At 36.3% G+C, this 12,855-nt stretch overlaps 1 protein-coding gene across 4 annotated transcripts in view; it reads left to right on the plus strand.

The window, feature by feature from the left end:
• The first annotated feature begins 378 nt into the window (after positions 1-378).
• LOC131056077 (pectin acetylesterase 8) overlaps positions 379-12,855 on the plus strand; it is a 268,162-nt gene continuing 255,685 nt past the window's right edge. For 3 of the 4 annotated variants that reach the window (XR_009108574.2, XM_057990414.2, XM_057990426.2), the window contains exons 1-2: positions 379-621; positions 713-930. Coding sequence is in view for 3 of the 4 variants with exons in the window: in XM_057990414.2 (XP_057846397.2) it covers positions 527-621; positions 713-930 (313 nt within the window). In the remaining variant the exon portion in view is untranslated. The remainder of the gene's footprint in view (positions 622-712; positions 931-12,855) is intronic. The other variant, XM_057990420.2, reaches the window with a different exon arrangement.

A 12,855-nucleotide genomic window follows, 5' to 3' on the forward strand; every position in this document is an offset into this window, starting at 1 on the left:
CGAAATTTAGGAGATAATCATGCAAGACAACCTTGGCCATACAAATGTGTCCAAAATAATACCTATAAAATAGTTAAGCATCAAAATTTGTTAATGATCTAAAAATTATAACATACTAAATATTATTTTAATGACCAAACAGCCAATTAGATTGAAGAAAACAATTTCTTTCAATTGAAAACTTAAAAATCATGCATCTTAATTATTGAAAAAAACAAAAAAAACATCAAAACAAAAAATTCGTAGATATAATTGATAGAAAAACAATTGAATAATAACGAATTAATGAAAATTGAGTGCAACAACAATAATAAAATATAATAATTTTTAAATATATACAAATTTTTTACCGGGCATTTTGAATCACATCTCGTGATTCATTGTTACAATTAAAAAATCATGTAACCTGGAAACGTCAATTGTTTTTAAACAAACATATTGATTCTTTATGCTGAATGCATTGGAAGCAGGGACAATTGGCAGATCTGCTTTGTGCTAAATGCATTGGTAGCACAGGCCCAACAATATGATACATAACCTCAAACATAGTGTTGGCGGGTTCTCTCAACAATCTAACAAAGAGAAAGGGCACTTGCGAATGCCAGAAGTCTCAACCTTCAGGTAAGTCTCTGAAATTATTTCGTAAGTTTGATTGTTATAGTACTCCGAGGTCGCTTAGTTTCGTGAATTGAATGTGATTTTCTTTTGAAAGAAGAATAATGAATTGGAGGGGCCCGAGGTTGAAGTGGGGTTGCATGGAATGGAGCCTTGCGGTAGCTGGGCTCGTCGCAATAGTCGTTACAGTAGCAGTGATGAAGGATTCCAAGCAAGTCGAAGACACTGTGCAAGCATGGCAAGGAGAGGAAGCTCCCCTGCTCCCTCTCGTGGTAAATCTGACTCTTGTTGAGGCTGCAGCATCTAAAGGAGCATGTGAGTTTTCTCTTGACCCAAAATTAGTCATGGAATTATTGATGTCATGGGTTTTTATCATTTAATAGGAGAATTCGGTGCTTACATTTATAAAGCTTACAATCAGTTAACCAGTTTCAGATATTCATGGGGTTTTATTAATTGTTCTCTAAGAATGGCTAATGGCATTATAAAAACTTACTTTTATTTGTTCTCTAAATTTGATGGTAAGAATGGTCGCTCTCAATTTTAACACCCGCAAACATAAATTTATCTTAAAATTGTTCCTGTAATGGTTTAGTTTATTCTGTTATCTAAATTGGATGCTAATATTGGTACTATTCGGTTTCAACATCCACAAAGATAAATTAGCCTAAGAAATATTCATATCGGTTCTTCATGATTTGCTCTCAAAATCGGATGCCCATATTAGAGATACTTACTTTTATACCCATAAGTATAAATTAGTCTCTTAATTATTTCTTTCATGGATTTTTTGTATTTTGTTCTCCGAATTGAATGTTTATATTGGAAATACTTTCCTAGGGTTTGCCTAAGGTATTGCTTGGGGTGCTTTAAGAACTCCCCTGTATCGCAGGGGGTCTGGTTTGGTTCGCCCCTAGGATTGCACAGAGTATTGTCTAGGGTGCCTGGGTAGTACTCTAGGTGAACCCATGTTGAACTTAGACAAACCTAGGGGGACTCGCAATGCTTGGGCATAGAAATTAAAAAGAAAACACTTTTTTGACATTTTTTTAAACAAATAATCTCCCAAAAGGGATAAATGAGAGTATGCATGTAGAGAAAGAACCACCGAGAAGACATTGATGTTAGTCAAATACTGTAAGGTCCCTGACTAAATTGTAAAAAAATTCTAATCTTATATATTTTGTTTTGAGTGTAACAATAAATCATAAAAAAATACAATAGCAATTGAATTCTCCTTCTATTAAGAAAAGATGACTACAACGCTAAATGTTACTATTCAGATTAGGTCGACCTAGTTAATCAACATATCATCCAAAATGTATCTATATCTAGAATAATGTTGCTCTTACAAATGAACTGTGAAACATTACAGTCAACAACTTGTTGGGATTAAGGTGTTTCAACATTTGCAAGCCCTAGCATTAATGTTAATTAATTATTAATTTTAGCCAATGAATTAATTTTTTGTCATTCTTATGGTGTCACTTTGTGGAAGGCGCCTTGGTGTGTTGGCATCCTACATGGAAGCCGACTAGGATGGCATGCATCCTAATTTGGTGGAGCTAGGCATCCCACTTGGTGGATCCCACTGTGAGCTATGTTAGTGGAATTTGTCATTTGTCAGAGTTGAACTATGACAGCTTGTATGACAATATAAGAGTCATGACTAGTGAAATTGTAGTAGGTGGTAGTCTTGCATGTGGTAGGCACTATGCATGTCAAATGGGACCTCTTGCATGCATGCAAATACCTTGCATGTTGAGATTGAAGTTAGGTGAAGGTAGGTACTTTTTCATGTACATCTTCAGGTTTGCATGCATGCAGTGAAAAGGATGATGGCATGTGGCATTTCTAGGCGTCCATCTTGTAGCTCTATAAATATGATTGTTTTCCAGAGGAGCATAGTGAGGAGAATTATTCATTGTAGGGTTATGTTGTTGGATTTCCTCCATAAGAGCAAAATGTAAATCTCCATGTTAAGGGTTAGAGCTGGCAAGTGTATTATAGCATGTTTGTTTTTGCAGACTTATATACTGGTTTGTTGCTTTGGAGTGTGGGGTTTCTTACCCAAAAGGGTTCTCTCCATGTATATATGGTTTTTCTTCTTTCTATCTATCTTTCTTCTATTCTTTTTCTTTCATATTCTTGAAGTGCTGATTTACATGCTATTATGTTACCAAAGTTTACTCAGATCCATAAACTAAATTATCTTTCCTCGAAGGCTTAATGTGATGGGAAATTGACTATGTCTGTTTTTGCTTTAAAGGCATAGTAGTATGTGCTTGTATCAAGTTGTTAAAAAATTGGTTGAAAAGAAACATATGATACTAGAAAGTGCATATTGGGTTCATTTTTCGCTTTTACAACTGACCTAGGGTTCTGCGTTGTTTAGGTCTGAGATTGAACTCACAAGATAATGATTTGGGACCACATTTCTTAGGCAAATTGAAATTGATCTAAACTGTTGCATCAAATGAAAGTGATCAGGGTTTGTTGGGGATCTAAGATTGCCACCTTTGCTACGTATACTATTGAAAGGAGAATTAACACTTCAATGATGGACGCCTCCTTTAAACAACCCTGCCTGTTGCAGCCTCAAGACACCTAAAACCCTGCTGAATAGGGTCTGAAACAGATTTGGAAATGGAAGTTTGAATTTGTCCTTGACAACGAATTTTAAGTGTTGGTTCCTTGATTGCTAAATGGTTCTGATTCACTGTTGACTCCTTTCCGGGACTTACACCAATTTAGAAAGTCTGATCTGCACTCCAGTCCAGGATTTGTCATTACACCAATTTAGAAAGTCTGATCTGTACTCCAGTCTAGGATTTGTCATGCCACATTGGGGAATATGTAGTTGATAGAGCCTCCAAATTGATTTAAAGACAATCTAGGATCTAGTGAAGATGAATGTAGAACAATATCCAAAGACTCAAGTGTCTCCTCTAAAAATAAAGAGACTTCCTCCAAATGCTGTATATAAGTATCCACAGTCACATCAAACTCAAAAGAATGATCATGTAGAGAATGAAGAAGAGGGTCAGAGTGTTCCCCCACAACAACTGAAGAAGGATCATCTTGATCAAAGAGAAGATGCATGTCATCGATGGTGTCTCCCAAATCTACAAGATAGGACTCCACAAACAAACCTGCAATGTCTGTCAAGTAGTCATCCCAAGGAACTATATCTAGAAAACAATATATATCCTGCTGCACTGAATCATAAGAAGCCAAAATTGTAGCAAGTTAGCAACATAAACATCATCAGGAGCAACAGTAGTTGTGATCTCAATAGGAGGAGATGAAATGCAAGGCTTAAGAACTAGATCACATGTGAGAATACCCAAGTTCAAGTAACCAAAGTTCTCCTCAATATTTGAATCCACACTAGAAGTGTGATCATCATTTAAAGAATCAAAATCACCAATAGGAACAAAGTCTGAAAAGGAGTACAACCGAGATGTATGATCCACCACCCCAGTAGCAATGATCGCTCCACTCTCCAAGTCTTTGATGATGATTGAATCAAGAGTGAACTCCAGAGTCTTCCTTGCTGCACCATGAGTAATTTGATAGATGGAAAGGAGATTGTTTGTCAAGTGAGGTACACACAACACATCATTGAAGGTGCCATCCCCAATATCAATAGATCCCTTCCCAATTACATTCATATATATATGATTGAGCATCAAAATAGGTGGGGTATGTTGCAAGGCTCAAATCATGAGAACATAGACTGCGAAGACACCATATGATGAGAAGCTCCTGCATGTAGAAGACATCTCCCTGAATCATGACTTGTAGTAGCGCAAAGAGCTTGTCCTTTGTTCTTGCTTGTCCCAAAAGTGTAACTCTTTTCTTTATCAAATTCTGTTTGTTTGGAAGAAGAAGCTGAAGTAGACATTGTATAAGGCAAATTGATTCTATTCTTCTCAAGAAGATGCTTCACTTCATCATTGTCCTTCTTATAACAATAGTGTTCTTCATGTCCTATCTTCTTGCAATATGCACAAGTAGGCTTCTCCTTCTTAGATGATTCCCGTTTAGGAGAGGATGAAGAATCTCCTTGTTCAGAAGAGGAATAGGTGTTTGTTTTTGGGGCAGATTGTGCTTGTGCTTGATCTTTTTGTGGCTTCTTCTTGGACTTCTCCTGTTTCTTGTCGGGTTTCTCTAACTCTTTCTGTCCCTTTGACTAACTAGCCAATAAAGCTTGAGACTGAGATGGCTTTAAGAGACCCAGTGATAGAAGCTTGCCTTGTTCTTGCATCAACAATTCAGAAAAAGAAGCAAAAGAAGGCATTGCATAAGTAGAGCCCATTGCCAATCTATGAGTATGAAAACTAGAAACAAAAGCTGCATATTCAGGTCCAAGTTTTTTAAGAGTACTTAAGAAAAGTTGAATGTCCTTTTTCTCTATGCCACATGTTTTACATTGTGCTCTCAATGTTAAATTCGTGCCCGAGATCAGTAATCAGATTTGTAACATTTAATCATGCCCTAGTTTATTAATCAGATTTGTAACATTTGATTATGCCTTAGTTTATTAATCAGATTTGTAATTTAGTAAACTATAATCAAGTAAATTCAAGAATGAAACAAGGAACCAAGAGACAAACACAAATACCTTGGGAAAACCTCCAAGGAGGGAAAACCCAGCATTAAAGTGTTAGATTATGTATTCGCTCTTATTGCACAAATACAATACTTAGCTTGCTTTTCTGAATCTGATCTTTATATATCAGATCTGCCCTTTTTGCATGCTTCAAGATTGCACCAAAATGCCCTATATCCTCTTGAATAAGTTCGCCCAATCCTTGGACAAGTTTGCACAATCCTTGGATAAATTCACACAACCTTCTTTAGTAATTTCGCACCTCTTGTTTGCAGAGCTAATTCGCTGATTTCATGGATAACTGAATTGTCTTTGTATTTGCAATTTAACCTTTATTTATATGGGTCTTTAACCCATATATCCTAGGTTGGCTTTAGTCCCTTTTGGTGCCAATTTGTGGCGTGTTGCTTTTAGTGAGGTGTGGAGGATGGGGCCGGACTTGTCTTGGGGGCACGCTACCCCTTTAAGATAGGACCCGGTCCTAAATGGGTTCAGATGTTGCCTTAAGGCAATCCGAACCAATTTTCTCTAGTTAGAAACAACACTCCCTCTTAACTAGGGAAGAAGAGAATACATAATCTGAACCTTTAGAGTTCCATCTAGCACACAAGCATAGAATGGATCTAGCACACAAGCATAGAATTACATCTCCCACCTAGCACACAAGCATAGGATGGTTCTAGCACACAAGCATAGAAAGTGTAATACAAGTGGGTCTTTACATAATTACAATTTTCCATCTAGCACACAAGCATAGATTGGATACTTTTCATTCTTGCACACAAGCAAAGAATGATCAAAGCACAACAGATAGAGTCACTGAGATTGGAGCTCCCTCTCAATTAGGGTTTCATTTTCCACAATACCAAGTCTGTCTCTGAAGTATTCGAACTTCACCCTGGATAAGGGTTTGGTAAGAATGTCCGCAACTTGATCATCTGTGCTAATGTACTTTAGTTGAATGGCGCCTCTTTGCACCATATCTCGAATGAAGTGATAGTGCCTTTCCACATGTTTGGACCGGTCATGGAACACGGGATTTACTGACATCTTTATAGAGCTTTGATTATCACAATGAATGGTGGTAGGACCACTAGCGTGACCAAATAATCCAACAAGGAGTTTGCGAAGCCACACTGCTTCTCTGGATGCAATAGATGCTGCAATGTACTCAACTTCTGCAGTGCTCAATGCTACGGAAGATTGCTTTCTACATGCCCAAGAGATCACTGCAAAGCCCAAGTTGAAGCAGATACCCGAAGTAATTTTCCTGATACATTCATTGTGCAATCTGTAATTTGAACTCAGCCAGCACTCCTTAGAGAGGATCACAACAAGTAGCTAGTAACCATAAGTAATAAGTAACCAAATCACATAATGGTAACTCATCATGGATCCTTTTATAATATTCATCTTGCCTTGCCTGTAGAGGATGAATCCAGAACTTTATCATGTACACTTGCAAGACATGAATACAAACACAAGTATCTATATGCACATCATGGACTCTTTCCATGATATCTATCACGCATATACACCATTCATTGCCTGCTAAGAATGATGAAGAGCTTCCATTTCAATCTTCTCTTAGAGAAGACTGCAACACCAACTTTATTTGCACACGAGTATTCTCCTTAATCTTCTCCCAGAGAAGAATGCATTACCTTTACCTCAATCTTCTCCCAGAGAAGAATGTAACATCAGAAAATCATAATCTTTCATCTTGCTCACAAGCATAGAATGAAGTTACATAAACCATAGTTCTCCATTTTGCACACAAGCAAAGAATGAATAAACATAATCTTCTATCTAGTACATTTTCCATCCAGCACACAAGCATAGGATGAAATTCCATCTTTTCTACCATCTTACATTGCCCGCAAAGGATGCTAACAATTACTCTTCTCCCTGAGAAGATTACACTACCACATTACATTACCCGTAGAGGGTGGTTGATGAAACACAATGCATCACTGAGGTTGAGACTCCTTCTCAATCAAGACGGTGTTCTCCACAACTCCAAGTCTATCTTCTGAAGTACTCAAGCTTCAAAAGACTTGGTGAGAACATTTGCAACACAAGATTATCTTGCCACAAGACACTAAATTTTCAGGTATCTCTATACGACTTTGATAATAAATAATTATAAGAAACCATTCATCAAGAATTTGAAAAACCACACAATTTCCTTGATACAGTTCATGCTCCAATGAATTCAGCTTCCTCAGTACTCAGTGTGACTAAGGATTGTTTGCTGTAGTCCTAAGAGATCATAGGGTATCCAAGTTACAACAAGAGATTGAAGTGACTTCCCTTATCTGAGACACTTCAGAATTTGAGTTAGCCTTCTAAGGTGATTATAGTCTTTTGCTCACAATCATTTGAGATTTTCAAAATGCAACAAGATGTGCTTGGCAGCAACAACATGCTTCAACCTTGATCATGAATTAGCTGAGGCATCCACCAATCAGCTGCTTGTCTGCAAAATCATACTTTGCTACAGACATCCTCAATTTTTATGTTAGTTTTCATAAAGGTTTACAATCCATTATTCTAAATATCAAAAGTATACTTGACTTGGAATAATTTGGTTAGATCCTTGACATATTCCTAATCCTAGAAGACAATAAATTTAGATCCTTGCGCTAATTATTCCTTATATTCCAATGATGAGAATAGAGTTAAATCATCACATCAAAACCAAAATACTTTAAAAGAAGTTAGAACTTCACAAAACCCTAGACTTAACAAATGATTGTCAATTCTTTAATACCAAGTCTTTATTGAAGATAGGACTCCCTCTTAATCCTTAATCAAAATAAGAATCAATAAAGGAACCAAAAATCATATAAAACTGAAGATGCTACTTGCTTTCCTCTTACTTTCACCTTCTGCAAGGTGAATTTTCAGAAAACCTTCATCTTTAACCCCGAGAGGCTGAGATACAAACTAGTTCCCATCCGAATAACCATGCCTGAAAGGATCCTTATATACTTATAAAAAACAGGCGTGAGATTCAAGCAAGCAAAATACATAAGCCAAATCATCTTTCAAACTGAACAACTGAAATTGAGATTTCTTAGAAACCCAATCACAAGATATAGTATGACTACATACATATGATTGATAAATATCAAGTAGAACAGAATCTTCATACTTTGCCGAACAAGATCCTAATTATATTCAGCTTTGGTGGAAGTAGAAAAAATTAACGAGTAAAATGCTTACCTCAGCTTGAAGAGATCTCAATGCTAATCACAGAAAGAGACCACTGACTTGTTCATCTTTCACTCTTCCTACATATGCTATTTACAACAATACATTCTATCTTCTACTATGTAGGAAAGAGCATCATAATAACCAATTAACTGAAAGCAACTTGTCATGCAGTTATTTTAACAGATAACTGACACATAATAAAATTGCATTTGTCACAACATTTAATGACATGAGCTCGAATGCAACATGGATGATATAAGGATGGTAACTCGGGATAACACAGGCACAAACTTGCTTGTAGACCTACAAGGATAAATACCTGTCACAGGGAACCTCAAAACATGATTGGCCCAACACGGGTTAATTCAAAGAGAATATCATTTTCCTTTCACACAACCCAACAGGGGTTTTACAAAACTAAGTAAGCACAAACCCATAAGAAGCAAATATTGATAATGAAACCCTTATTATTACAACTTGACAAAGAAACCCCATATAAACAAATTGACAAAGTTATTCAACAAGAATACTTAACCTTCAATTATCATAAAGTCTCTCATCACAAAGTTAATAAAGAATTAAGAAAAATACACCTGTTGATGTTTAGATAACACTGACACTGGAACTGAAAGCTTCCCCAAAAGAAACTATCTTTGCAGTCTATCTTCAAAAGCCATAATTCACAATCTCCTCTTGATGTGCCTTAGCACAGTCAGCTAGGGTTTGAAGATTGGTGGGAATACAATTGATTTTGTTGGCAATACAAAATAGTAGTTGCATGTCTAATAGCAAAATAAATCTACCATACTATCAAAGATTCAATCATTATTAAAATTGGATCGGATCACATCAAGGGTTAAGAATCATGAAATATATACCAATCTAGGGTTTAGACGAATTCTGAAAATCAACAACTCTGAAGGTCTGAATAAGGTAATAACTCCACAGTATGCACTTTGCATTCCAGAGATCTGAAAATTTGAAAGGAGAAATATCAGTTACTTCCTTCTTTGGTTCTTCACTCGAATCTCCATAATCTTTAATGAATTAAAGAATGACTCCTTGATGAGGACCCAGTGATGCCCTCTAACTTCACCCCTATCATTATCTTAATAAAAGACGAACAACAACCTGAAGGTAAGAGCTTACTGAAATCTGAGGGTTAGTATAAACTTGGCTCTGATACCATGTTAAATTCGTGCCCTAGATCAATAATCAGATTTGTAACATTTAATCATGCCCTAGTTTATTAATCAGATTTGTAACATTTGATTATGCCCTAGTTTATTAATCAGATTTGTAATTTAGTAAACTATAATCAAGTAAATTCAAGAATGAAACAAGGAACCAAGAGACAAACACAAATACCCTGGGAAAACCTCCAAGGAGGAAAAACCTAGGATTAAAGATCCACAGGTCAGATTATGTATTCACTCTTATTGCACAAATACAATACTTAGCTTGCTTTTCTAAATCTGATCTTTATATATCAGATCTGCCCTTTTTGCATGCTTCAAGACTGCACCAAAATGCCCTATATCCTCTTGAATAAGTTCGCCCAATCCTTGGACAAGTTTGCACAATCCTTGGATAAATTCGCATAACCTTCTTTAGTGATTTCGCACCTCTTGTTTGCAGAGCTAATTCGCTGATTTCATGGATAACTGAATTGTCTTTGTATTTGCAATTTAACCTTTATTTATATGGGTCTTTAACCCATATATCCTAGGTCGGCTTTAGTCCCTTTTGGTGCCAATTTGTGGCGTGTTGCTTTTAGTGAGGCGTGGAGGATGGGGCCGGACTTGTTTTGGGGGCACGCTACCCCTTTAAGATAGGACCCAGTCCTAAATGGGTTCAGATGTTGCCTTAAGGCAATCCGAACCCATTTTCCCTAGTTATAAACAACACTCAAATCATTAACTTTTGTTACGAAGTCCCGGATGTTGTCAAAAGACTTAGGATCAAGTGCTATTAGTTGATTATCAAGTTGTATCCCCTAACTTCATCAATTGTCCCATACAAAGTTTTTAATTTGTTCCGTGCATCATTTGAATCATTACAACCATCAAGTTGAAACATTATATCGAGGTACGCTAATCTCCTAAGACAACCTAGAGCTTTTGGTTGTTCAATCATCCAGAGTATTTTATTCTTAGCATCTGTGGGTTCACTTATCTTTTGTTCAACATATGGTATATAACCTTGTTGCATTAAGAAGTTCCATGCATTTTGTTGTCAAGTGTTGTAGTTATATGGTGTTAGTAATGGAAACTTAACATTACCCATTTGTGAAAAGAAGGGAGAATGTAAGAACCTCAAAAGGCCCTCAACTGAGACAACTAACGTTTTGCTGAACCTGTTGCGTTTCAAGTGTGTTCTTTGCAAATAATGACAACAAATAGAATTTTGACAATCTTAAGCACAAAAAGCAACTAATGGTATTTGTTGGAAATCAATTTATATTCAACAACACCGATCAAACCCTCATTACATCCATTCATCATTTATTTAATACTCAAATAAAAATAACAAGAAGCTAGAGAAGAATTGATAAATACCAGTATATTCTGTTAAAACCCTTATTTTCCATTTGCTAGTCATGCACAAATTTTATGACAGCAAGCTGCAATTTATTTTAAACTGACCCGAAATACTCGCATGTTAGCCCGATGGAAAGACATTGGCAAGACGTCCCTTCTGGCATTTGTTTCGGAATTTTTGGACTCCTCCTCAGCAAAAATGGTACCCTTTCAAGGAAGAAAGGTACGGCAGATCAGCAAGCTGTACATGCACAAAACCCCCATCTGTCACACACTTATTCCTACCTCTGTTCTGACTCTGCGGCTGAAATCAATCTTTTGCATAAAAATTAATAAACCCCTTTCCAATCTGTCCAATCTTGGTTTCTGGAAAAAACCAACTGAAAGAGCAAGATCAGCTGATATTTCACAACCTTTGATGCTATTGCACAAGAATCCCACGTTTTCCTGTACCGATACCTCTGATCACTGTAGAAGAATCTTCTACTGAAACCCTAGGCCAAAACTCCTCTCAGAGCTCGAAACAAAAATATCAAAATTTAGCATAATCAAAAAGAAGACCTAGAATCTTCTTTAATCTTCTCCATTTAGGGTTGGCATGATTCCCAAGAAAGGTGTGACTTGGCCTTTAATGATGTTTTAACTTTTATTATTTATTTTTGACTATTGAAGTGTCAAAAATAAATCATCTTCCATTTAATATAAAAATTGGCCCCATCTGATGAGAAATATGAAAAATAAATTGAATGAATGATTCAATAATCGGATGATTACATTGAACGATATACACGTATATATAGAGGTTACAAGACGATGTTCTATAATTAGAACATAACGTTAAAGTAAAAGATTAAAGAGCTAAAAGCTAAATTAAGCTTAAAAGCTAATTAACTAAAAAGAAAAAGCTAAATGCTAAATAAAGCTTAAAAGCTAATTAACTAAAAAGCTAAATGACCATTAAACAAGGAACTAAATATAGGTGACTAAAATATAATTAAATATTCTAATACCCTCCCTTAATGGTCATGCTATCTATCACACCAAGCTGCCCTCTAAATTTGAGAAACTTTGCCGGGCTCAAGGACTTGGTGAGGATATTTGCAGTCTGATCTTCTGTAGGAATGTACTGCAGTATCACTGATCCATCTTCAACATGCTGGACCCTCCCTAAATTTGAGGAAAAAATCAGCAAACCCTTTTACAGAAGAGTACCAACTCCAAAACTAATTGCAAGATACCACGGTTGTAGATGTACGCCCTGGCAGGTGCGACCCAAACTGACTGCAACAAAGCACGATTTTTGAGGAAAAAACCATCAAACCCTGAAATAGGAACCCTCGAAAAGAGAATTTACGATTTTGAGGAGAAAATCGAAAAACCAAGAAATCTGAGGCTACAATTCATCGTTTTTGTGAAAAAAAGGGTAAAACCCAGATAACTAAAATCTTACGCGAATATCGCGGATTACAGATGAGATAATTTTTAAGGGAAAATTATAAACCCTGCAAACAATTTTTGAGGAAAAAATCGTGAAAACCCTCCCATGATTTTTTGTGGAAAAAATACAATTTTTCAGGAAAAAATCGTGAAAACCCTGGGACCTGTAAGACGAGGTCTGGCCTAAATCAATCTGATCAAGGCAATGATATTCAGATATCGTGAATATGCAATGTTTCCAGGTGTTGTGGCAGCTGTTGAACTTCTAATTGTGTTCCAACATGATGTTGGTCAAAGATGCTATCACAAAAATGGAGGTTGAACGAGGTCAACCTAGTGAAAGTATGAGACAGAAGAATCTGATTAAAAAATCAGAATAGAAGTAGCTCCACAAAAAAATCTGAAACCTTGGAGGAGAATTCTGGTATG

The sequence above is a fragment of the Cryptomeria japonica genome, chromosome 8 (genome assembly GCF_030272615.1).
Source record: "Cryptomeria japonica chromosome 8, Sugi_1.0, whole genome shotgun sequence".
NCBI classification, from domain to species: Eukaryota; Viridiplantae; Streptophyta; class Pinopsida; order Cupressales; family Cupressaceae; genus Cryptomeria; species Cryptomeria japonica.